This window comes from Theropithecus gelada, chromosome 14 (assembly GCF_003255815.1).
Source record: "Theropithecus gelada isolate Dixy chromosome 14, Tgel_1.0, whole genome shotgun sequence".
Classification (NCBI taxonomy): domain Eukaryota; kingdom Metazoa; phylum Chordata; class Mammalia; order Primates; family Cercopithecidae; genus Theropithecus; species Theropithecus gelada.
This window is the reverse complement of record NC_037682.1, coordinates 76,624,052-76,649,536: the sequence shown is the minus strand read 5'-3', so window position 1 is coordinate 76,649,536 and position 25,485 is coordinate 76,624,052. Positions and strand designations below refer to the sequence as shown.

At 39.2% G+C, this 25,485-nt stretch overlaps 1 protein-coding gene across 7 annotated transcripts in view; it reads left to right on the top strand.

The window, feature by feature from the left end:
- DLG2 (discs large MAGUK scaffold protein 2) overlaps positions 1–25,485 on the top strand; it is a 2,171,029-nt gene that overhangs the window by 1,039,444 nt on the left and 1,106,100 nt on the right. For 5 of the 7 annotated variants that reach the window (XM_025355445.1, XM_025355443.1, XM_025355451.1 and 2 more), the window contains one exon: positions 21,295–21,456. In XM_025355445.1, coding sequence (XP_025211230.1) covers positions 21,295–21,456 — 162 coding nt within the window. The remainder of the gene's footprint in view (positions 1–21,294; positions 21,457–25,485) is intronic. The other 2 variants (XM_025355446.1, XM_025355448.1) reach the window with 1 other exon arrangement.

The window sequence follows — 25,485 nt, the reverse complement described above, 5'->3', positions numbered from 1 at the left end:
GAGCCAAAACAGAAATATGAGTCAGGAAGAAAGACTGAAGCATAGTGTTAGGTCAGATGCTCAAGTTTATAAAATATAACTGTGGGTGCACCTTTGATGAGAGACTACCACAGAGTATCTTATACCTACTGTCCATGAGGCCCCAATCTGGAAGCTGGATATGGTTGCTTAAAGTCCACCTGCTACCTGACCATGTCCTGTCTCCTATCAGGCAAAAGATGGGCCCAGGTGGGAGTGAACTTAGTCACCAAGTGTTATAAAATTCATTTTTTATTACTTCTTATCTCCTCTGAGAAAAGAGGGTTGAAAGAATAAAACACAGGGACATTTAGAATGTTGTGTGGGTGGGCAAAAGAAAACTTGGAGTTTATGACCCTTAGATGCTTCCTACTGTAGGAAATGCAGGTGGGCAGGGACCGAGCTGATTGGCCTGCAGACTCTGCCACTTGCCTGTCTCAGGCACCAGCACAGGTACTCTAAATGCCTCCCAACTGGTCTCCCCAACTTTTGCCCTCTCCCTTTGAATGCATTCTCCTTTGGCAGCTAGAGTAAGCTTTTTAAAAAATTGTAGTAAAAAATCCATAAAATTTTACTCTGTGTTAGCTGTTTTAAAATGTACAGTTCAGTAGTGTTAATTGTATTCACTTTGTTGTACGACAGATCCCCAGAACTTCTTCCTCTTATAAATCTGAAACTTTTTATCCTTTAAACAACTCCCTATTTCTCCCCCTCTCTAGTCCCTGATAACTACCATTTCACTTTCTGTTTCTATGAATATCACCACTGTAGGCACTTCATATAAATGCAATCATACAGCATTTGTCTTTTTGTTACCAATCTATTTCACTTAGCATAATGTCCTTCAGATCTGTCCATATCGTAGCTTGTGACAAAATGTCCTTTCTTTTTTAAGGCTGAATAACATTTTATTGTGTGTGTATGTGCCTGTGTGTATATGTATATGTGTATATATACACATATATACACACAAAGTGTGTATATATGTGTGTATATAGTGTGTGTGTATATAGATGTTTTTAACCACATTTTGTTCATTCATTTATTCATCAACAAACATTTGGATTGCTTCCACCTCTTAGCTATCATGAATAGTAGTACTATGAACATGGGTGTGTAAATATCTTTTCAAGACCTTGTTTTCAATTGTTTGGGATATATACCCAGAAGTGGATTTGCTAGATAATATGGTAGTTCTATTTTTATATTTTTGAAGAAATTCCATACTGCTTTTTATTTCAGTTACATCCTCTTACAATCTCACTAAGAGTTCAGGAGTGAGCTTTTGAAAATATAAATCAAATCATATCACTTTCCTGCTGAAATTTTTTGTTGACTTCTCATTTTTCTCAGGATGGGGACCTAAATCCTTCCCAAGGCTAAGAAGGCCCTGGGTTACCTCTCCTGCCTCATGTTTGCTTCACTCACCCCTCTTCAGAAAGCTGTGTCAATTCCTTGAACCTACCATACTCTTTTCGAATACAAAGATTCTCATGGTTGTTCTTCCTTTCATTTGAAAGGCAGCTTACCCAACAACTCTTCACATGGGAAATATGCTCATTCCTCTGACTTCAGTTACTATGTCATTGTTTCAGAAAGCGTCCCTGGCATTCTTGAATGAATATGGTTTCTTCTTGTGCTCTCTTGGAGCATCTTATTTCCTTGACTTTATTTCCTTCATTATTACTCTTATTATTGAGACAGAATTTCACTCTTGTTGCCCAGGCTAGAGTGTAATGACTCAATCCAAGCTCACCACAACCTTCCCCTCCCGGGTTCAAGTGATTCTCCTGCCTCAGCCTCCCAAGTAGCTGAGATTACAGGCATGCACCACCATGCCTGTCTAATTTTGTATATTCAGTAGAGATGGGGTTCCTCCATGTTGGTCAGGCTGGTCTTGAATTCCCGACCTCAGGTGATCCGCCCACCTCGGCCTTTCAAAGTGCTGGGATTATAGGCGTGAGCCACCGCACCCGGCCCATTTCCTTTATTTTTAAATTATGTTAGTCACCACCACTAGAAGGAAAGCTCCACAAGAGAAATAATATTGTCTATCTTGCTTGTTCACTATTGAATCCCTGAGGCTAGTGCACCTAATAAAACTGGTAGTTTTTCTGCCCTCAAGGTTGAGCAAGTCCTATCCACATTAAGTAAAGAGTAATGATTTTTAGGGTTAAAAATGGCCCCATTTGGGAAACTTCACTGTGACTGTTAATTTTGCATATCCAGGTAAAACCAATGGTTTAGATACAAGGATGAATAGATACAAGAATGAAGAAGAAAATAAAACATACATAACTACAAATGAAGCCATGAACTGAATGGATCAAGATATGCCCAAGCAGAGACCAGACATTGCTCATAGGTTTTAGAGAATTTGAATTCAATTTAGAATTGGACTTTCTGTGATGAATAGAGAATGTGCACTAACTGTTCTCTATCAGCCTGGCCAAGTCTCTAGAAATGAAAGTCTAAGCTTTATGACAGTGCAGTCATTCAAATCTATTCCTCATGGATGATACTTTATCATTTATATTTCAAATTTTAATTGAATATTCCTCCCAAGCACTCATTCTTCAAGGTTTCCTGAAACCTTAGTTTCATATTGCCCATTTTAAGGAGAAATTATCTAACATGTCTATATTGTAGCATGTAAATGGTCCACCATACATTTTAATTTTAATCTAACACAACTGTTTAAGACTGTACCAACCTTCTCAAGGAAAGAAATGTAAGAAACTGCCTTCGAGCATCCGAACGTCTCAAGAGAGGAAGTTAACCTTTATCGTCCCTCCTCTGTGAGTTCTAGTCTGCTGTTCCTTTGACAGTATTGTTGCTGTCTCTTGGATTCATACCTTTCCATTCTTTAAGAGTAGACTGCGATATCTTATTCTCCAGGAAACTGCTCCTTTATATTGCCAAAGCTAGGTTAAATGACCTCTGGGGAGCATGTGAATACTATGTTTTAATACGATATTGTATTGATTCTAAGATGCACTTTTTAATATTAGTGTCTCTGAAATCTGCATGCATCTTAACTATGACATTTTAGATTGATAATATTTGCCAGTCTTATCTACTGAAAACAGAGCTCACTGGTCATTGTGTTTTCTCTAAATATTGCCAGTGTCTATTACAGTGCATCAGTGACTCATTTTAAGTGCTCAGTGAAAGGAGGGATGAATAAAAAGATTACAAACTCAATGGATAATTTTATTGTAAGAACAATATAAAGTGACAAAGGTGAACCACATTTTGAGGGGGGAATAAGATTAGGAAAGACTGTGGAAAATGTGACATATGAAAAGAATCTTAAAAAGAGCAAGATATTTCCCACCTGTGATTTGGGAAGCATTGTTTCAAGACAGAAGGAAAAGCATGAAACAGGAAGGTGAGAAAAGATTAGAAAGATGAGATGGCTCCAGAAAAGAGCTGCTGAGCTAGTTTGAAAGGAATGTCAATGAGTGTAAAAAAGTAGTAAGAGATAGTACTTTAGCAAGAGATTGAGAATCTTGTGAATTTCCCATTAAAGGGCCTGTGTTTTATTCTGGAGCAGGAGCAAAGGGTTTTAAAGGGGTGAGTGATATAGCCAAACTTGTGTTTAAGGAAGATGTATCTGAGGGTGATTAGTTAAAAGAATTGGTTGTTTGAGAGTATATAGATAAGGAAATAAGTTGCTAGGTGGTTATTATTCACTTAACAAACATTTATTAGGACCCATTGAATACCTCACACAGGTGCTACAGCCGTAAACAAGATTCAATCTTTGCATTCAAAGATCTTAGAGTGTATAAAAAGTAAACAATCAAATAAACAGACAAAAATGATAGATTAAGTAAATGTCCTATGGGTCCATAGGTAGCTATGAGTCCTGACCTCAGTCTGGGGGTGAGGTATAGATGACTGATGGAGGAAATGAATAAATTATGAAGACTCCTGGAAAGATTGTCACCTTAACTGAACTTTGATGTTAAAGACATGACAAAAGGCATCTGGAAGGCAACAAGTGCAAAATCTTGGAGGTGATCCATTCCTCTTACTCTGAGTTGCAAATAATTTGGATTGGTGAAATTCTAGATTTTGGGGAATGGGATGGGAAAAGATGAAGAGGCAGAGAAAGGAAAGTTGGTGTTTTGGGGTAGAAAGAGGCAAGAGGTATGTTTGGAAAGAGGAATAGAAGGCAAGTGGAATATTCTAGGGAGAAGAAACTAGAGTGTGATGGGGGAATGGACAATTGAGATAAACAAATAAAAACAACAAATATGTCTGCTGATTTAGAGTCTGTTAAACTTGTATTAGAGCCATTCACTTGGTAAAATGTACTAAACCTCTTCTATGTGCCGGGGGTCTACTGAGATACCTACAGCTGTAGTATCACTGCTTTCATCAGGGAGCTCTCACTCTAACGTAAACCATCCTGACCTTCACTCTGATATTAGGAGTCATGTTCTGCCAATTTAGTTAGATGGACCCCACTCTGGAAGACATGAGAGGGGAAAGATTCTGAAGGATCATCTCCATCTGTGTAATTTTGTATTTGGGTGACCAGGGAAATGGCAGTATCATTAACTAGGTTATTTCTATTTATACTTTCTCCCAATTGCATTCTATGGCCCAGCAAGGATAAAGGGAAGCCTACAGACCTTAGTTTTTAAACCAAAGGACCAAAGTGTTTACCTTACTCAGAAGAAACATCTGATTCAGAGAGTAAGAAATGCACAATACCTGAGAGACAATATAGTGTGTGAATTAAAGGTGGGATTACAAGGATAATGAGGTATAAATCTCATTCCATCCACTGGTTGTGTGAACAAGTTACTTATTTAATTTCTCTCTCCCTGTATTTTCTCATCTGTTAAATGAGGGAAATAAAACAGTAACTACTCTATAAGTTTGTTATAAGGATTAAATAAATCAATGCTTCTAAAGCATTAATACATATGCACGTCATATCATAGGCAATAATCTGAAAGATGACACTGTCAGTTCCCAGCAGGGCAGCAGGACAAGACAATTAGAAATCTTTCTGGGTTTTCTTGATTTGGGGCTTACATATTAAGAGTGTAATAAGCACAAAACAACATTCTACAATTGCACATTCATTTGCATATTAAGCATCTAGATCAAGTATAAATATGCTTTTATTATTTTGAAAAGGCATTTTATTAGGTACTATCTTATTTGGAGAATATTTAAACCACCATAAGCAAGCATGGATTATAAAGCAACCTTATTTGATGAAACATTAATATTTTTATTACAGTGTCTGATTGTGAAATAAACCTCTTTGATTGGAACCCACTAGTAACAGGGCCACACTTTCTGCCTTATTTTTCAACTGTGCCATGTTCCAATGCCATTGACACCAGCTCATTATGAGGTGCTCTGAAACAAAGGCAGCTGGATAGATCAAGCCCATTTGCACCACCACCAGAGATAATTCATAGCGGTTGCCCACCTGGACCACTGAAAGGACAGCTGTTCATAACTGCTTCTTGGTACAGGAAGCATGTTGAGGAAAAAGGGAGCACAAAGAGCTAGATAACCTAATGCAACTACAATTTAATGTCTACAGAGTCATACATTTTTGCTTTTTTAAACTACTATATTATATGTAGCACTTAAAATTTAGTGATTAGCATATAACATGCTAGATAAACATTCTTTTGTATGAATGAATAATGGTGCTTCCTACTAGGAAGGAATTTTAGTCTCTATAGTGTCACAGAGGATGTACATGCCAACAGACCACCCAGGAAGTCCCAGGACCAGGAACAAAGTCTTCTGGAGATCATCCAGGAGATATTCTAGGTTCCAGTGGGTTAGTGATCTCATCCTTGGAAGTCAAATATAATGGGAGGGCTAGGCAAGTGCCAATTTCACAGTCAGGTTCTGAAGTCCAAAAACTCACACGATTAGGAAGAGTAGCTTGAATGAGCAGTGAAGGCAATGTCAGCACCTGTGTCTGAGGCATTTTTTTCTCTGCTTGCTGGACAGAAATGATCATCATAGGAAGAAGAGATCAAGAGTAGGAGTGTTGATCTAGCTAGAGGCCTGAGTAGAATGGGTAAGATGGCCTCACATACAGAAAAGGCACTGGATCTAGAGAAGTGGCAGCAAGGCCTTAGCAGCTCATTTTACCTCCTTCAGAAGGTTTGTGCTGTTCTGTAGGGATGCTACCATTCTTGTAGTAGCATGGTGGACCCTGCTCCCTCTAATGGTGATAAGGCTGAATTGAGCATATACATGCACGTGTGTGTGTGTGTGTGTGTGTGTGTGTGTGTGTGTGTGTGTGTAGACTCTTTTTACAATACTTGGAAAGATGACTACATGACACTGGTAGAGAAATAGGAAGGTTGGGTGTGGTGGCTCATGCCTGTAATCCCAACACTTTGGGAATTTGAAGCAGGTAGATCATTTGAGGCCACAAGTTCGAGACCAGCCTGACCAACATGGAGAAACACTGTCTCCACTAAAAATACAAAAAAATTAGCCAGACGTGGTGGCGCAAGCCTGTAATCCCATATACTTAGGAGGCTGAGGTGGGAGAATCACTTGAGCCCAGGAAGCGGAGGTTGCAGTGAGCCAAGATCATGCCAGTGCACTCCACCCTGGGTGACAGGGTGAGACTCTGTCTCAAAAACAAACAAACAAAAAAAGAGAAATAGGAAGAATCTTATATTTCCTAAGCACCTACTAGGAGGTAGGTCCTGGCCCAAAGCGTTTATGCATATTATCTCATGAATTTCCTATAGTGACACTGTCATACATTATTAGTCCAATTTTATAAATGAGGAGTCTGAGTTTCAGAGAGCCTTCATACTTCCCTAAAGTCGCATTGCTGGTTAGTACAGGAACAGGATTTAAACCCAGGAACTGAGCCACAGGGAATTTGCATCACTTGAAGAAGGATTTTGCTGAAATGAACATTTCCTCTTTTCTGAGCACCAGACACACTGAGCAAAACATGTTTCTAGCTTTTGGTAGTGAATGATTCTCATTCACAGATGCTGTAGCAGTTGCACAGCTGTGGATTGAGTCAGACAGGGACTGCCCACAAGATCGTACAGTGTTCAATTGAATCCAGTGGCAGTTATCCCTGGAAAATTACTCAGACCATGTTTGAAGTTTTGCTTCAAAAGGATGAACTACTGTCGAGTTTGCCCCCAAATCATTGCTTTGATTTCTTGGTACCAAAGCAATTTGACTTAAAGCCTGGTCCTCCCCAGCAAATTTATTCCCGGCTCCTCCCTCTTTCATTTGTCAGCTGGAAACCCCTTCCCTTGCATCCTTCAGCCAGTTCTCAAAATTAACTCAACTGAACATGGACAAACCCTTTCCAGGACTAGAGAATTTTTCCTTACCACAAAACTTACAGCACAGTGAACCTTCTCCACTACAACAAAGCAAATACTTGATCATGTTTTACATATTCTAATTCTTGTTATTCCTCAAAGAAATATATGTAGCTCCAAAAAATGAAATTAATAATCACCAGAAATAACCATGGTCAACATATTATTATATTCTTTCAGATCTCTTCCCTGCCTTGCATACACTTTAATCTATTTCATTGGACTTATTTGAGGTTGGTACACTCTAATATGAGTCCAGCTGCTGACCTGGGGTTTAGATGGGCTCGTGTAAGAACATTTAGTATGGTCTCATTTGTGTGTTATGCTTCTGTAGCTGCTCTGACTCAGTGCTGGCAGAGGAGAAGGAAGAAGGGAACTCAGTGCTTCTCTGCATGTTACCATTTTTCTTTCTGTTAACTCTTTTACTCCAGGAAGCCACCAGCTAATACTCTTTGTCAGGTATGTCATACCCAAAGCTGGAACAATTCTCCCTGCTAAATGAAAACTTTCAAAGGAACTCACTTTATTACCTGTGCTATACAGCATAAACCAATTTTTTATTTTATTGTTGAAAATAATACAAGGTACTACTGTTCAATAACCAACTCTCCTACAGAATAGCACCAGGTTTCTTGAGTATGTCCTACTTCTAGGATGTGCTAGTCATGGTGGAGTACACAGGAGTCTAAGGGGCTTACATCTCTACCGGGGTAGTTTCGTTTAGTAACATTTATGAAGCACCTACTGGGTCTCAGGCAGAATATTTGCCACTGGTACAATAATGAATTGTGAACTCTTCCCATTCCAATGAGGATGGCAGAGATATATATGCTTTGAGAGAAAGAGGGGTTCTCAGGGAGTCAGACATGGGAGCACAGAAGAAGACTGCTTAGCCAAATTTGGGTGTCTGGGGAAAGCATCTGGGAAAATATCATTTATCAACTAAGTTTTGAAGGTTGAGTAGTGTGTGAAAAACAGTTGGGAAAGTTATGAGAGGTAGAGAAGACATCAAAGAGCAAAGGGCAAGGATGAGCTGTGTCTTCCTTATTCACTGTTATATCTCTAGTACATGGTACAATGCCTGCCATAGAATTGGTACTCAGTAAATTCTTGTTGAATGAAAAAGTGCAAACACAAGGTTTTCACACATTTAAGATGGCATAAAGAAAGACTAACGTGTACTTTGTGAGACCAGGAGGGCTGTGAGATTCGATGCACTGTCTATGTGTTATGGAGTAATGGGAAAAGTTGCAGTTAGAGACTTTGAAAAATTCGAAACAGTAAAAGGCAAATATTTTCCTTCAGTTTTTTCTATTCCTCCAATTTTTTATAATCAAATAACATATGTAATGCTCCAGCAAAACAATCATAACTTATACTAAGTGACTACTTAATAGATTACAGACACTCACTCTTCTAAGTGCCTTCCATGCATCATCTCACTTGGCTTTCTAAAAAATTTTGTGAGGTAGTTACTATTCCAATTTTGCAGATAAGAATATCATGTGTCAGAGGGTTTAATAAATTGACCAAGGTCATGTGGTGATCAAAGTAGGAATTGATGCAGGCAGTCTCTCCAGAATCTGCGCTTTTAGGCACTATTCTGAAACTGAGGTTCTAGAAAGTTACTCTACTGAGATGCATTTGTCACCTTACTCCTTTTGGCCTCAGGATGCCACAGAGGAAGCATCACTAGAGAGTCTATCTTCCTACTACAATCATGTCTAAGTCAGAGTCTCTGAAAGAGCCTGAATAACTGTGGAAGGTCTTCATTGGAGGGTTGAGGTCTGAGGAGCCATTGTGAGCAAATGGGGAGCACTCATGGACTGTGTGGTAATGAGAGATCCAAACGCCAAGCGTTCCAGGGCCTTTGGGTTTGTCATGTATGCCACTGTGGAGGAGGTGGATGCAGCCCTAAATGCAAGGCTACATAAGGTGGATGACAGAGTCATGGAACAAAGACAGTTGTCCATGACAGTCATGGAACAAAGACAGAGAGTCTCAAAGATTAGTTGCCTACTTAACTGTGAAAAAGATATTTGTTGATGGCTGGATCAGTCCATTCTTGTACTGCTATCAAGAAATACCCGAGACTGGATAATTTATAAGGAAAAGAGGTTTAATTGGCTCATGGTTCTTGCAGGCTGTGCCAGAAGCATGATACTGGCCTCTGTTGGACTTCTGGGGTGGCCTCAGGAAACTTTCAATCATGGCAGAAGGCGAAGGGGAAGCAGACTTGTCTTACATGGCCAGAGCAGGAGGAAGAGAGAGAGCCGGGGAGGTGCTTCACACTTTCAAACAATCAGATCTCGTGAGAACTCTGTCATGAGACAGCACCAGGGAGATGATGCTAAACCATTAAAAACCACCCCCATGATGCATCACCTCCCACCAGGCCCCACCTCCAGCACTGGGGACTACATTTCAACTTGAGATTTGGGTGGGAACACAGATCCAAACCCTATGAGTGGCACTAAAGAAGACACTGAAGAACATCACCTTAAAGCCAGGCACAGTGGCTCACTCCCACAATCCCAGCCCTTTGGGAGGCCGAGGCGGATGGATCACTTGAGATCAGAAGTTCAAGACCAGCCTGGCCAACATGGCGAAACCCCGTCTCTACTAAAAATAAGAAAATTAGCTTGGCTTGGTGGTGGATGCCTGTAATCCCATCTACTCAGGAGGCTGAGGTGGAAAGATCACTTGAACTCAGGAGGCAGAGGTTGCAGTGAGCAGAGATTGCACCACTGTATTTCAGCCTGGGCTACAGAGCAAGACTCCTTCTCAAAAATAAATAAATAAATAAATAAATAAATAAATAAATAAATAAAAATCACCTAAGACATTACTTTGAACAATGTGGGAAAATTGAAGTGACCGAAATCATGAATGACTGAGGCAGTGGCAAGCAAAGGGATTTTGCCTTTGTAACCCTTAAGGACCATGACTCTATAAATAAGATTGAAATACCATATTGTAAATGGCCATACTGTGAATGGCCACAACTGTGAAGTTAGAAAACTTCAAAGAGTGTTCAGAAACTTCATCCCTGTCAAAGCAAGAGAGGCCAGTACTTCATTGAGCCAAAGAAGCCAAAGTAGTTCTGGACACTTTGGTCGTGGTTATGGAGGTGGTTTTGGCATGAACTATGATTGTGGAGGAAACTTCAGTGGTCATGGTAGCTTTGGTGGCAGCCGTGGTGGTTGTGGATATGGTGGCAGTGGGATGGCTGTAATGGATTCGTAAATGATGGAAGCAGTTTTAAGGTGAAGGAAGCTACAGTGATTTTTGCAGTTACAACAATCAGTCTTCAAATTTTGGACCCATGAGGAGAGAAAGCTTAGGAGGTAGAAGCTCCAACCCCTATGGTGATGAAGGCCAATCCTTTGCCAAACCATGAAACCAAGGAGGCTCTAGTGGTTCCAGTAGCAGCATTAGCTATGGCAGTGGCAAAAAATTTTAATTACTGCAAAGAAACAAAGCTTAGATGAGACAGAGAAGTGACAGCAAAGCTACAAGTTACAACAGATTTGTGAACTCAGCCATATACAGTGGTGGCAGCACCTAGCTGCTACAAAGAAAACATGTTTTACGCAATACTCATGTGTATGGACAAAAAAATCAAGGACTGTATTTGTAACTAATTGTATAAAAGGTCATTTTTGTTTCTGTTCTGTGGAAAGTGAGGAGCATTCCACCAAAGAGTTTTTTGCCACGTGAAAAATTCACTTTTAGTGACCACTTTTTTTCTTGCTGCTGCTGCTGTTGTTATGACAAATCTACAGTGTGCAAAGGTCTTGAGACTCCAAGCAAAGAGGAGCATTACATTTGCCAAGCAGCAATTGTGTGCCAGGAGTACAGCATCTCATTCAATCTTCGTGATTCTATGAGATATATACTGTAATTCCTGGTTTATAACTTCAGTCAACCAAAGCTCAGATGTATCCAACAACCTGACAGATGTCTCCCAGATAGCAAGTAGTATAACCAATACTTGAAATCATGTTTCTAATGCCAGAATTCGTGCACGTTCCACTATATGAGGCTGCCTCTTGGAATCAGAGGAGTATGTTGGTTTGAAACACAACTTTACTATTTATTTAGCACTTTAGAAACTCTCTGATCCTCTGTTTTCTCATTTGGAAATCAGAATGATGATATATTTTTAATCTATCCAATTCTTGAGAGAATTAATTGAGACTGTGTTGCTGAAAGTGCTTTGTAAATTATAAGGAGCATCCTTAATGTGTGGCATCTTACAAAATTTCACTTTGCAATTCCATACTCATTACTTTCCCAGATCATAGGTCTGTGGTTCCATTCTGACTTAGAGAGCTTGAGGTGTGTTTAATTCTACAGTTACCTCTCCTGTGTGAGCCTAGCCTTCCCTAGATCCTGGGCCTAGCTCATTTTAGGGGAGAAACTGCATTTCTACCAGGCTACATTTCCAGTATCTTCAGTTAACAGATGGAGGTTAGCACTGAGCTAGAGTAAGTTCTCCCATAGTTATTTAAATCATCATTTCCTTAAAAAGGATCTTAAGATTCATTAAATATTCATGAAGCATCCTTCCTGGCAGCTCGTCCATAGTAGGTAATTACACAGAGTTTAAAATATCTGACGTTGCTTGGAAGCACACAAAGCTCTGTCAGCTGCAAGCAGACAGCTGATTTGTAATTTAATTAACATCCTGGCTTGTCCTGTTCTTTGTGGAAATAAAAGCAGGAAAGCATTTCCTTTCACTTGTGAGTTTTGTTTAAAAAAATTAAAATGGAGCACCTGGGAGAGCTTTCCATTTCTCACATCAGTGCTGTTACTTATATCCTGCTCTAAACTCTGGAAAAATCCCTCTTTCAAAGGTTCTTTGGGCAAACCATATTGCTGAATATGGGTCATTTTTTTAAACGGTGATTATTTTGAAGATAGATCCGGCTGCAAAGTACTTACTTATTCAACAAACATTTATCAAGTACCTACTATGTGGCAGGCACTAAAGGTCAGCAGTAAACCAAATAGGTGGGGCCTTTGACCCCATGGGGAGGGGGGTGGGGACGGTTAGTTCAATGGAGGAGACAAACATCCAGCAAATCATCACAGAAATAAATGTAAAATAAAAACATGCCAAGCTTTACGAAGAATAAGGGCAGGGTGCCCTGAAAGCCTATGAAGTAGGGAGCAGTGTGTGGTGTGCAGAGGTGGGGAGAGAACTTCCTAATCTGGGAAGTCGGGAGGTCACCTTGAGGAAGTGAAGGTGAAAATTATGTACGGTCTCTCTTGCCTTTCCTCTTCCTATTTTTCTCCTATCTGAAACTACCTACCTCCACGCCCAGATTTGCAACCTATATGTAACCATTCTGAAAGAATGGATTGGAATAACATAAAGAATGGACGGGAGAAATAAAACTGTGCTCCAGTCAAGATATCATTCAGAGAATTCATTTCAAATTAAAGAAATGGATATAAATACTGATCTGATCATTGCATTGAACATTCTTTTATCTTCTCTTATTTTCTTTTTTTACCCATGTTTTCGCTCCAGAGAGGAAGGCAGTGAGTAGGAGTGAGGACACAGTAGGTGTATAAAAGTGATGAGACAAAGGAAATAGATAGGCTAAGGCATCATGGAGGAAGGAAGAAGCTGGAAAAAAGGATCTGCTGGCTACAGACTGCAGAAATCTTATTAAAGGAAATCCATAAAAGTAAATATCAAAGTGTTTAAACAAATCAGTGTCCTCAAAATAGGAAGGTGGCTGACAGGGCCTACATGGGAATACTCAATTACGGAACTTAAATTTCTACAGCCTTGAGATGAAATGAAAACCCTTTGTTTTCACGTGGTTTATTTTTGAGCTCATTTTCTTTGTCCCTTTGGTTTTCTCTCTTTTCTGAGATTCACTCACCTCTTCCTTAGGGATCCCTTTGAAATTCTGTTGCTATTATTATTATTATTATTATTATTACTGACTTCATGCTTCTAGAATATGTGCTTCCTTTCAGCCAAAGCACGTTTTTTAAGTTAAGAGGCTTTCTTCCAGAAACAGCACTCATTAAGTCAATATAGGCCTATTGGACACACACTGTGTAGCATTCTAGCCTGACCACTCTGCAGGATACAAAGATACATGTCAGGGTTCTTACTTTCAAGGAACTTGGATTACAGAGGGACAGATAAAACTTGATGCAAAGAACATGGTTTGTCAGTGTAGTTAACAGAGGCAGTGAAACTAACAAGTTTTTAACGTCAGACTTTGTGTGAGGAACTGTAATTATTACTTAATTTTATACCTGCTTCATAATGCTACTATCAGCCTTAAGTGGGATAATTTCTGTGACATTCTTAGCAAAGCGTTCATGGATAGTATTCACTATTAGCTGTGATAATATGCCATCTATTCATGTGCACACAAACATGTTCTGGCTCTCCAGCTTTTGATTTGTTTCCTGCCCCCTGCCCCCCCACCCCCTCTCTCTCATCAGTACAGTGCCAATTCCTGCTACAAGGCAGAAGTAGAGCACTTTTTATGCAGCAACAGAAATAAACTCAGATTTTTATTTATGAGACCTTGAAAGATTTCCAATTTCTGGGTCAGTTATCATGCACTGTGCCAGCAAAATGCCATCTTCCAAATTGTACCAGAGAACCTCCAGTGACAGATCAGGCACGTGTAGGATTCTGTGTTTAAATTCTGGGAAACTCAGTATGGTTTGTTCTGACTCACACAAGCATCAGCAGAATGTACTGAGCAGAGCCTGGTCAGACTTCCTTAGCCTTTTTCTATCTGTGTAGGGGGGACTGTGGTAGAAAAAGAGTATAAGTATGATGGCATGCAAGCTCAGCTGGGAGGGCTTTCTGATTATGCAGATCACGTTATTGCTCAGATAATTACAGTTTAATGCAGTTAAACTTACATTTACTGGTCTCTTTCTATGTGTCATTTGTCGGGTAGACATTGGAGATTCAGAGATGAACATGACCCTACCTCTGCTCTTGAGGCATTTGTGGGCTAGTAGGGGAGATAGGCACATGGACAGGTCATTACAGTATAAAGTTCTTACTCTTTGACAAAATCCTGTGCAGGACACTATGGGAACATAAAGGAGGAGACATAGATTTCCAACCTTTGGAGTCAGAGAATGCTTCTGAGGAGGCAACACTAAATCTGATAATCAAGAACCTAAAAAAGTTTGCTTGATGAAGGAATCTGGAGTTGGGGGCAGGGTCAAGCTTCAGAAGGGGGACAAGGATAGAATTCTAGAAGTGAGAGGCAAAATGAACTAACATAGGGAGACATAAGTAGTATACCAGGCATCCCTGTCTTGAGCACTTATCCTGCCTCTACTCCCCTTACAGCTGAAACAGGAAATATAATCTGTTTATAAAGTTTCTTTTATTATTATTATTATACTTTAAGTTCTAGGGTACATGTGCACAACATGCAGGTTTGTTACATATGTATACATGTGCCATGCTGGTGTGCTGCACTCATTAACTCGTCATTTACATTAGGTATGTCTCCTAATGCTATCGCTCCCCCATCCCCCTACCCCACTACAGGCCCCAGTGTGTGGTGTTCCCCACCCTGTGTCCAAGTTTTCTCATTGTTCAATTCCCACCTATGAGTAAGAACATGCGGTGTTTGGTTTTCTGTCCTTGCGACAGTTTGCTCAGAATGATAGTTTCCAGCTGCATCCACGTCCCTACAAAGGACATAAACTCATCCTTTTTTCATGGCTACATAGTATTCCATGGTGTGTATGTACCACATTTTCTTAATCCAGTCTATCATTGATGGACATTTGGGTTGGTTCCAAGTCTTTGCTATTGTGAATAGTGCCTCAATAAACATACGTGTGCATGTGTCTTTACAGCAGCATGATTTATAATCCTTCGGGTATATACCCAGTAATGGGATGGCTGGGTCAAATGGTATTTCTAGTTCTAGATCCTTGAGGAGTCGCCGCACTGTTTTCCACAATGATTGAACTAGTTTACAGTCCCACCAACAGTGTAAAAGTGTTCCTATTTCTCCACATCCTCTCCAGCACCTGTTGTTTCCTGACTTTATTATGATCACCATTCTAACTGGTGTATGATGGTATCTCATTGTGGTTTTGATTTGCATTTCTCTGATGGCCAGTGATGATGAGCATTTCTTCATGTGTCTGTTGGTTGCATAAATGTCTTCTTTTGAGAAGTGTCTGTTCATATCCTTTGCCCACTTTTTGATGGTTTATTTGATTTTTCCTTGTAAATTTGTTTAAGTTCTTCGTAGATTCTGGATATTAGCCCTTTGTCAGATGGGTAGATTGCAAAATTTTTCTCCCATTCTCTAGGGTTGCCTGTTCACTCTGATGGTAGTTTATTTTGCTGTGCTGAAGCTCTTTAGTTTAATTAGATCCCATTTGTCAGTTTTGGCTTTTGTTGTCACTGCTTTTGGTGTTTTAGTCATGAAGTCCTTGCCCATGCCTATGTCCTGAATGGTATTGTCTAGGTTTTCTTCTAGGGATTTTATGGTTTTAGGTCTAACATTTAAGTCTTTAATCCATCTTGAATTAATTTTTGTATAAGGTGTAAGGAAGGAATCCAGTTTCAGCTTTCTACATATGGCTAGCCAATTTTCCCAGTACCATTTATTAAATAGGACATCCTTTCCCCATTTCTTTTCTTGTCAGGTTTGTCAAAGATCAGATGGTTGTAGATGTGTGGTGTTATTTTTGAGGGCTCTGTTCTGTTCCATTGGTCTATATCTCTGTTTTGGTACCAGTGCCATGCTGTTTTGGTTACTGTAGCCTTGTAGTATAGTTTGAAGTCAGGTAGCATGATGCCTCCAGCTTTGTTCTTTTTGCTTAGGATTGTCTTGGCAATGTGGGCTCTTTTTTGGTTCCAAGTGAACTTTAACCCACCTTCCATGCTCATGGATAGGAAGAATCAATATTGTGAAAATGGCCATACTGCGCAAGGTAATTTATAGATTCAATGCCATCCCCATCAAGCTACCAATGACTTTCTTCACAGAATGGCAAAGTTTATTTTACTGAAGTCCCCTTCAACAGACCAAGCTGAGGAGAGAAAAAGAAGAAAGCACAGATTGCATTATAGAGGCCTTCTGCCCATGGCCCTCATTTTGTAGGCACTACAGAAATCCTCAAAGGTGCCCAGAATGGCATTAGTACCTACCAGACAAGCCTTGAGATGAGAAGTGACTCAGAATTACGCAGAATGTTAGGGTTTATTCTTATGTCAGGGTGTAAGAATATTTCCTAAAAGTTTTATTACCTGAAGATAAAGTTGGCCTCTAAAGACGTTTGAGTCCTAACTAACTTAGAAGATTAAGTGCTCTTTCTCTAGAGTGAAATTAACATGTATTTAAAACCTAGTTTGCGACTTACCAGGTATGTAAGCTTGGAAAAAATACCGAATTATCTGAGTCTAAGATAAAGAGAATCACAATTATCTCTAATATGGTGATGATGGATATAAAACATTTAATATGGCTCCAGGCACATTAACTGTAGCTGGTATTATTATTGATTGTAATATTACATTAGTGTTAGGATTAGCATTAATGTTGGTGTTAATATTAATCCTAGTATCATAGATCAGTACTTTTGTTCAGCCGAAGGAAATAAAGATTTGAATACAAGCAGAGAAATTCTGCTATATCATATCAGGGTGATTCCTTTGGAAGCTTGAGTTTCAGTTAAAGATGGGACTTTCTCATCAGTTCTTGTCATTTCTTGCTTAGTCATAGGCTGAAGACTCAAAGAAAAATAAAATGGGGCAATGTCTGGTTGGCACTGGGCAGAGTATTATTTAGGTCTAGGTTCTCTTGGATGACTCCCTGTTGTCTACAGCGGACACCAATCTGCCTTCCAGCTTCCTCCTGCCACACTGTGCCTTACATCCCAAGCTTCATCCAAGTCTTATATCAGCTCACTAGAAGCAGATCTAAGATGGGATTTCATGTGTGCAGGATTTATGGAGGACAGTTCCAAGGAAAAAAAAAATAGGGAGTAAAGGAAGCACAAAGGAACTCTGCAGAAATGTAAGTCCAAGTGCAGTCTAAATTTAAGCTAATCTCACTGGATAATTTGTAGTGTAATTCACACCACAGGATTTGTCTCACCATGAGGCATGCGATTTGGGGTTCAAATATGACTGCTGTGGGCATCAAAGAGAGGAGGCTTCAATCACCCAAGGGTAATGTTCCTGAGAAGTATGCAGATATGAGCCTTCAACGGGTAAAAAAGATTTCCATGGATTTGGATGGGGACACAATAGCATCTGCAACAATCCAGTTTAAGACCTCACTGTTCCCTCAGACATCATCCCCTCTTATCACATGTCTCCCCTACACATGTTGTGCCTTTGGTTGGAATATCTTTTACCTCTTTATGGTATTCCAGATCCTGTTTCAAACTGGGAAGGTACAGACAGACAGCCACAAATGCTTACCCATTTCTGCTCCCCCAGAACTAAGTTCATCACGACGTATGGTAGCGTATCTGTGCATAAGTATAGCTTAGTAATTTATGGTCTTCTTGAGGTCAAGAGTTGCTCTTTTCAGTTCATGTTCTCAGTATATACTGAAATGAATGATGAGGAGAAAGATATATGGTACTTAATAGTCTGATGTCCTTTTAGATTGTGTCAAGCAAATGATGTGATTGTCCTTTATACTTGAACCTGAGATCACAGCACTTTATAATGAAAAAGATTTTATCCAGTAGACAAAATAGTATTGTGGCTTAAGCAACTGATACCTATTTCATCCATTTGTGTAACAGTCCCTCATAACTGTATTCAACAAACACTTATTGAGCATAGGTGTTGTGTATTTGACTAAAGACTGGAGATGTGAGAATAAACAATACCAGTGTGGTCCCAGTCCTTACAAGATTTCACAGTTCAATGGAAAAACACAGAAAATATACAATCATATAGCACGATAAGAGTTGTAATTGGAGACTACAGGGAGTTATGGGAACATGCACACAAAGAAGAAGGTCTGGAGATCCGTTGCACAACAAAGTGAATATAAGTAACATTACTGAACCATACACTTAAAAATGGTTAAAATGGTCAAAATTTTACGTGTATTTTACCACAAATTTTAAAAGAAGCTTAAACATGAGAAGCAACGGTTTGTTTATATTTCTTTTATAACTATTGGAGTGAGAATGTTGAGAAAAAAGGTAATTCAGAGCCGGGTGCGGTGGCTCACACCTATAATCCTTGAACTTTGGGAGGCTGAGGTGGACGGATCACTTGCTGTCAGGAGTTCGAGACCAGCCTGGCCAAGATGGTGAAACCCCGGTTCTACTAAAATTTAAAAAAAGTAGCCAGGCATGGTGGTGCCCATCTGTAGTCCCAGCTACTTGGGAGGCTGAGGCAGGAGAATTTCTTGAACCCGGAGGCAGAGGTTGCAATGAGCTGAGATCACGCCATTGTACTCCAGCCTGGGGTGACAAGAGCTGGAGTCCATCTCACAAAAAAAAAAAAAAAAAAGTAATTCAGAAGTAATGGGGGTTCAGCCTATATAGTAGTGTTATGGCAGGGTAAGAAAGCTTGTATTCTGTCCTGTGGGCAGTGTGAGCCATTGGAAGATTTCAAGAAGGACTTTATCAGCATGTGATTCAGAAAGTCCCCTGGATCAGTGTAGAGAATGCATGGGAAAGGGGCAACCCACAGAGATGCTAGCCAATTCAGAGGTTGTTTATATAGCCCAGCTGAGAGCTTATTCAATCCTGAACGTGGACAGTGTTGGTGGGGGTGTGGGAAGAATAAGGAGAAAGTAGACTCAACTATTATTTAGGATATAAATCGGGCAGACTCAGTAACTTATTAAATTGACAGATAGCAGCAGGCAAAAGTCAGGATGGAGTCTGATTGACTCCTACTTTTCTGGCTCAGATGACAACATAGATGGTAGTGCCTTTATGAGAGAATCGAAAATGGGGAGCAGACGGGGGAGTCAATGGGTTGAAAGCCAGAGAAACTAAAATGGGCATATGTGTGACATTATTCCACTCACAATGAGCATAACTGATCAAAAGTGAATGCTCAATTTGATCCATGTTTCTGAGGTAGATTACACTGCCAAATTATTCATAGGGTTAGTTAAACAAAAGCATGGTATTTGCAGTTCACAGAAATGTTCTAACTTCATTGTGTCATGCATTCTCAGTGATTTTTTTCTACAAAGCTGCCAATTAGGTTTTCAGACGTGGACTTCATCTTCTTATGGGGGTACAGGAGAGTGATGATAATTGAAAGAGGATTCAGATTGCAATGATCTGGATAGGGTCTTGGCGCTGATGCCCATCAGTTAAGGTGACTCTTGACAAGTACCTTAACTTCTTGGAGTGTTAGTTTTCTCATGGGTGAAACGGCCAAGAATGATTGCAATGGAACAAGTATGTGAGAGTCCTTTGAAAACTGCAATTATGACACTGTTACTTTTGTTGAGACAAATGTTACTTGGGACATTGAAGAAAGCCCACCCTGCCCCAGAAAGTATAAGTATTGATAATCTGCTTCTGAGGAAGAGTGAACAACAGATTGAATTATCATCCCTGGAATGTTTCTTGTTACTTTTATATTATGAGTCAGTCTGAGAGCTGATGTCCAAGAAATTATATATATATTATAATTATATCATATATATATGATAAAATTAACCATTAATGACAAAAACAATGGGACACTGGGAAGAGGTTAGACATCACAATTAGCCTGTGATGGTGTTATGACAATGTTTAGAACCCTGCTCCCAATATCCCTGTGTTAGGCACAAACAACATAGGCAAAGTACAGCAAACTAACACTTCATTATCTGAATTAGGGGTCAGATGTAGAGAGTTCTCTTTCATCTTTCCCAGGTAGGACAACAGCCTTAGAATTATGGAACGCTAAAGGAACAGATCCAAGGGAAAAGGGGTACAAATTAGTAAGAGATAAAGAAATAGGATGGAGACTCAGGCTAAGGCTGAAAATGGAGGTAGACCCCAAGAAGAGTGCTGAGCTCTCTCAAAGTGTTCCTTATCCTGAACCTTGTTTTTCTCTCTGCCAACTTCCTTATATCTGCTTGGAAGACTCAGACAATGATCTTTACTGTTACAGTCATGTATAAGCAAGAAGGTTAAGAAAAGAGGAAAACAGAATAAGAGAGAAAGAAGTATTTACCTCTGTCCCCTCAGGGAGCCATCAGAATATAGGCAGATGCCTTGCCTTGGTTTTTAAAATTCTTTAAAAGCTAGCTCTGCTTCTAAAAATTGTGGTCTTTTGTCCCAGAATCTGACTAACCCAGATCAATACTCCTTCTCCTAGGGAGTGAAGTAAAGAAAGATAAGATTGTCTTCTCTTTGAGTCTAACACAAACAATGTGGGTGACAATTTTTTTTCCTCATTTCCAAAGGAACTTAAATCACTCACAAATTCTGAAAGAAAATTAAGTTTTCTCAATGGGATATATCGGAATTCTATTTTCTTCTTGCCTAGCACTTTTTTTTTCTTCTCCATCCATGACCTAGAATTTTTAACACATAGTTAGCTACTCTGGTCAAGAGGGTTACCTCCTCACTTACTTAAGTAAAGTAAATGTTCTGTCTCATTTGTTATCACCTTTCTGTAACTCACAAACAAAGAGAGTATATTGTTGGGCAGAAACAAGTCCTGGGCATTGGTCAATATTCGTGGTTAACTCAGTTTTGCTTGCATTTGATCTGGTCTATGGTGACCGCCAGAAGAGTCTACAGCAAAGCCCATTTGGTGAAGTCAAAAGTAGGTGCACACTGTGTCCTATTGATGAAATTAGAATATGAAGTTCAGTCTATTTCCCTCACGAACACTGATATATACATATTTTTCCTTTCTTTTCTTTTCTTTTCTTTTCTTTTCTTTTCTTTTCTTTTCTCCTAGAAGTATCGATATCAAGATGAGGACGCTCCACATGATCATTCCTTACCTCGACTAACCCATGAAGTAAGAGGCCCAGAACTCGTGCATGTATCAGAAAAGAACCTCTCTCAAATAGAAAATGTCCATGGATACGTCTTGCAGTCTCATATTTCTCCTCTGAAGGTCAGTTATATTGCCCTTCCGACTTTATAGTTGGTGGCGGTGGTTGGTCTTAATTGCTAATGGAGATGTTTGCTGGCCCGATTAAATGAGGCTCTTTTAAAAAGTGATAGAGGACACGGGTTGCCAAAGGGTCTTTCTTGTGCATTGGAGGCTCACCATGTATTTTTGGGACGTATTTTTATTGCAATTGTTTGAATATCTGGAAAAATCATTTTAGCTGGTGAGAATGGTAAAGAAAGCGCCAAGATGGAAACATTGAAAGGAAAAATAAGCTAACCACATATTTTTAAAACCCAAGTACATCAAGGTTTTGCTCAAATGCTCTCTGTTCGTCAGTATTCGTGGTCCAACAAAGGGAGCAAATATAACATGATCACATCTAACGATTGCCTTACTGTCTAAACTATAAAGGAAAATGTGTGAGTTGTCTAATCAATGCCTCTATTGTATCCTAGACAAAATTGTTTATTAGACTTACTTCAATTTGGTGTCATACTTTTACCAATACTTTCTACTTTTTAAAATTTAATTTTAAACAATTGCTTGATAAATTATATCTTGACAAGAAGGTATAATTAAATGAGAAAAAAAATACTTTTCTATGCCCCTTGGCTGCAAATTAGCAAATTACTCTGCTTTTATTTTATTTTTTATTTTTTATTTTTATTTTTATTTTTTATTTTTTTGGCTGAACTGGCACTACCGGATTTTGTGTTTTGTACAAAAAGCTTTTAAATGTTTATCAAAGTTTAAAAAGAAAAATCAAAATTCGGCTGAAATAAAAGGGAATTCAAATGGAAAAAAATAAAAACACCTACCAATTAATTCCTTAGTAATTACTGCTAAACAAAAATTTCTTTCATCACCTAGAACATTCATTTTGCCAGCACTTCTACATAGCTGTGCTACAATGAAAAGTATAGACATAAAAGTGTCTTCCATGTTTTCTGGATCTTATTATACCTGCCAAAACATCCAAGAGAGGTTAACTTATGCTTAACCTTATGTTTCAAATTTTGAAACATTTCAAACATATTTGTATGCTAAATTGTATTATCAAATAAATTAGCTATAGCTACTACCAATACATAAAAATATTGGATCGTCAAATTCCAGTAAATATTACATAAGTAAAAATATATTAATATTAATATTCTGCTTCTGGGATTCATTGTGTAAATCTCCAGAATTTCTGTGCAAGTGTTTGGATGACTGGTGAAAATGAGTATGTTTAACCTGGAGAAGAAAAGATTAAGAATTGGGGGACACGGGACTTAACCTTTTTTACCTCAAGAGCTGTCATCTGAAAAGCACGACATCAATGTCATGCAGAAGGCAGAAGTAGATCCACTGTTCATAAGTGACAGTAATGTATATTATATGTGGGATTATTTTAACACCACAGCTCCTGATATTTATAGCTACTCAAAAAAATTGTAGACTACTTCAAGAGACAGAAGTTCCCTATCCCTAGAAATCTTTCAGCAATGGATAATGGCTTGTCAGAGGTTTTGTAGAAAAAACTCCTTCCATAGAAGGATAAACAAAATTGCCTCTAAGATCCTGTTTAGGAATCAGAATTCTGTGTTCAGTATAGAATCATTCTGATTCCTAGAGTTAGACAGTACTCTTTAATTTTTTCAAACAGTTGCTGATCCCTACTCTGTGTACCAATCACTGTAAATTGAGGAAGGGCAGGGCTGAGAGACTGAACTGCATCGAGGGTACTTACATTTGTTTTATTCTTTCAAACTGATTGAAAAACTCCCTATAAGAACCTCCATAGGTCAGGCACAGTGGTCCGCACCTGTAGTCTCAGCATTTTGGGAAGCCGAGGTGGGAGGACCGCTGATCCCAGGACTTCAAGACCAGCCTGGGTAACAAGGCAAGACCTTGTCTCTGCACAAATTTTAACAAATTAGCCAAGCGAGGTGGCGTGCAAGTGTAGTTGCAGGTGTGCAGGAGTCTGAGGTGAGAGGATCCTTTGAGCCCAGGAAGTTGAGGCTGGAGTAAGCCATGATCACACACACTGCACTACAGCCTGGGCAACAAAGTGAGACCCTGTCCATGCCACAACACCCAACACACACATACACAAATTTCGCCATCTTTCTCCCTTCCCAACTTTTCCTCCTTAATCAACTCTAGAGCATACCTCCCAAAGGACTTTAGGCTAAGTAAGTAGGATAATCAAGGCTAGCATTTTATATCCTTCTACTAGAATTGATAATATGGTGATTATTAGTATTATATTTAAGTCAACTAACAATGATAGATGAAATATTTAAAGTAATTGCATCTTTTGTCTTATCAGTAGGATTATGCCTGAAAGTAGTGAAATTCCTTGTGTTACTTCTGGGATTCAAAAATGGAATAGGGAGAGTCCAAATTTTATAATTGGTGCTATTGTAATTATGAGGGATGCTAGTCTGGTTACAGTAAAAAAAAAAAAAAAAAAAAACTAACAGAACAATGAAAGCATTATGGGAGTTTTGTTTTGTATATTAAGTCTTCAGCATATACATGATAATATAATTATCTGAACATCTGCCGTTTTGGTGATTGTACCATCATTTATTATGCTACTCGCTGTCTCATTTGGAAAATGTATATCAGAGTTGAGGGGACAGTATGCTTTTTCTAAATCTCAGATCTCATATAAACAAAGGAAGTTTTCCTGTTTTTCCTTTATCCTTTGCCTTCCAGGAATCTCAGTCTCAGAATTAACTGTATTCAACTTCAATGGGTTTCTGTTAGCCTAGATTTTCTGTTATATTTATGTCACTTCTAACTAATTTCCTAGCCTTTTATTGAGGGCACCTCATGTCAGTTTTAAGAACAGCCACCTATGAATAGCAAGACCTTGGGATGAAACACCGTGGTCCTAATAGATTTTTCTCCTTTTTGGAACCACCAGTTCTGTGGTATGGCCCCAAGGTATTGTGAAGAGGAGGGAAAGGGAAGCTCGCCAAGAATTTCTACACTCAGGCTGTGAGGTAGCTATTTTGGGACCAGGATTTTTTCATCATGACCTTCTCGAGGTGTTGTTTATACTAAACAAGATGTGTTTGAGTATTTATTTATTTATTTATTTATTTTTAAACTTGTATTTTAGGTACAGCGGTACATGCGCAGGTTTGTTATATAGGTAAACTGCATGTCACAGAGGTTTGGTGTGCGGATTATTTCATCACCAGGTAATAAGCATAGTATCAAATAGGTAGTTTTTCGATCCTCACCCTCCTCCCACCCACCGTTTTCAAGTAGGTCTCAGTGTCTGTTGTTCCCTTCTTTGTGTCCATATATACTCAATGTTTAGGTCCCACTTGTAAGTGAGAATACGTAGCATTTGGTTTTCTGCTCCTGTGTTAGTATGCTTAGGATAATGGCCTTCAGCTCCATCTATGTTGCTGCAAAGAACATGATCTCATTCTTTTTCTTTTACTTTCTTTTTCTTCTTCTTTTTTTTTTTTTTTTTGGAAATGGAGTCTCGCTCTGTTGCCCAGGCTGGAGTGCAATGGCACAATCTTGGCTCACCGCAACCTCCACCTCCCGGGTTCGAGCGATTCTCTGCCTCAGCCTCCTGAGTAGCTGGGACTACAGATCTCCTGACCTCATGATCCGCCAGCCTCGGCCTCCCAAAGGTTTTATGGCTGTGCAGTATTTTGCAGTGTATACATTCCACATTTTCTTTATCCCAGCTACTGTTACTAGGCATTTAGGTTGATTCCTTGCCTTTGCTATTGTGAATAGTGCTGCAACAAACATACCTTTATGTGTGTCTTAACGGAGGAGCAATTTATATTCCTTTGAGTATATACACAATAATGAGATTGCTTGGTCGAATGACAATTCTGTTTTCAGTTCTTTGAGAAATTGTCAAACTGCTTTCCGCAATACCTGGAATAATTACATTCCTAGCAGCACTGTATAAGCATTCCCTTTTCTCTGCAACCTCACCAGCATCTGTTATTTTTTGACTTTTTATAAAAGCCATTCTAACTGATATAAGATGGTATCTCTTTGTGG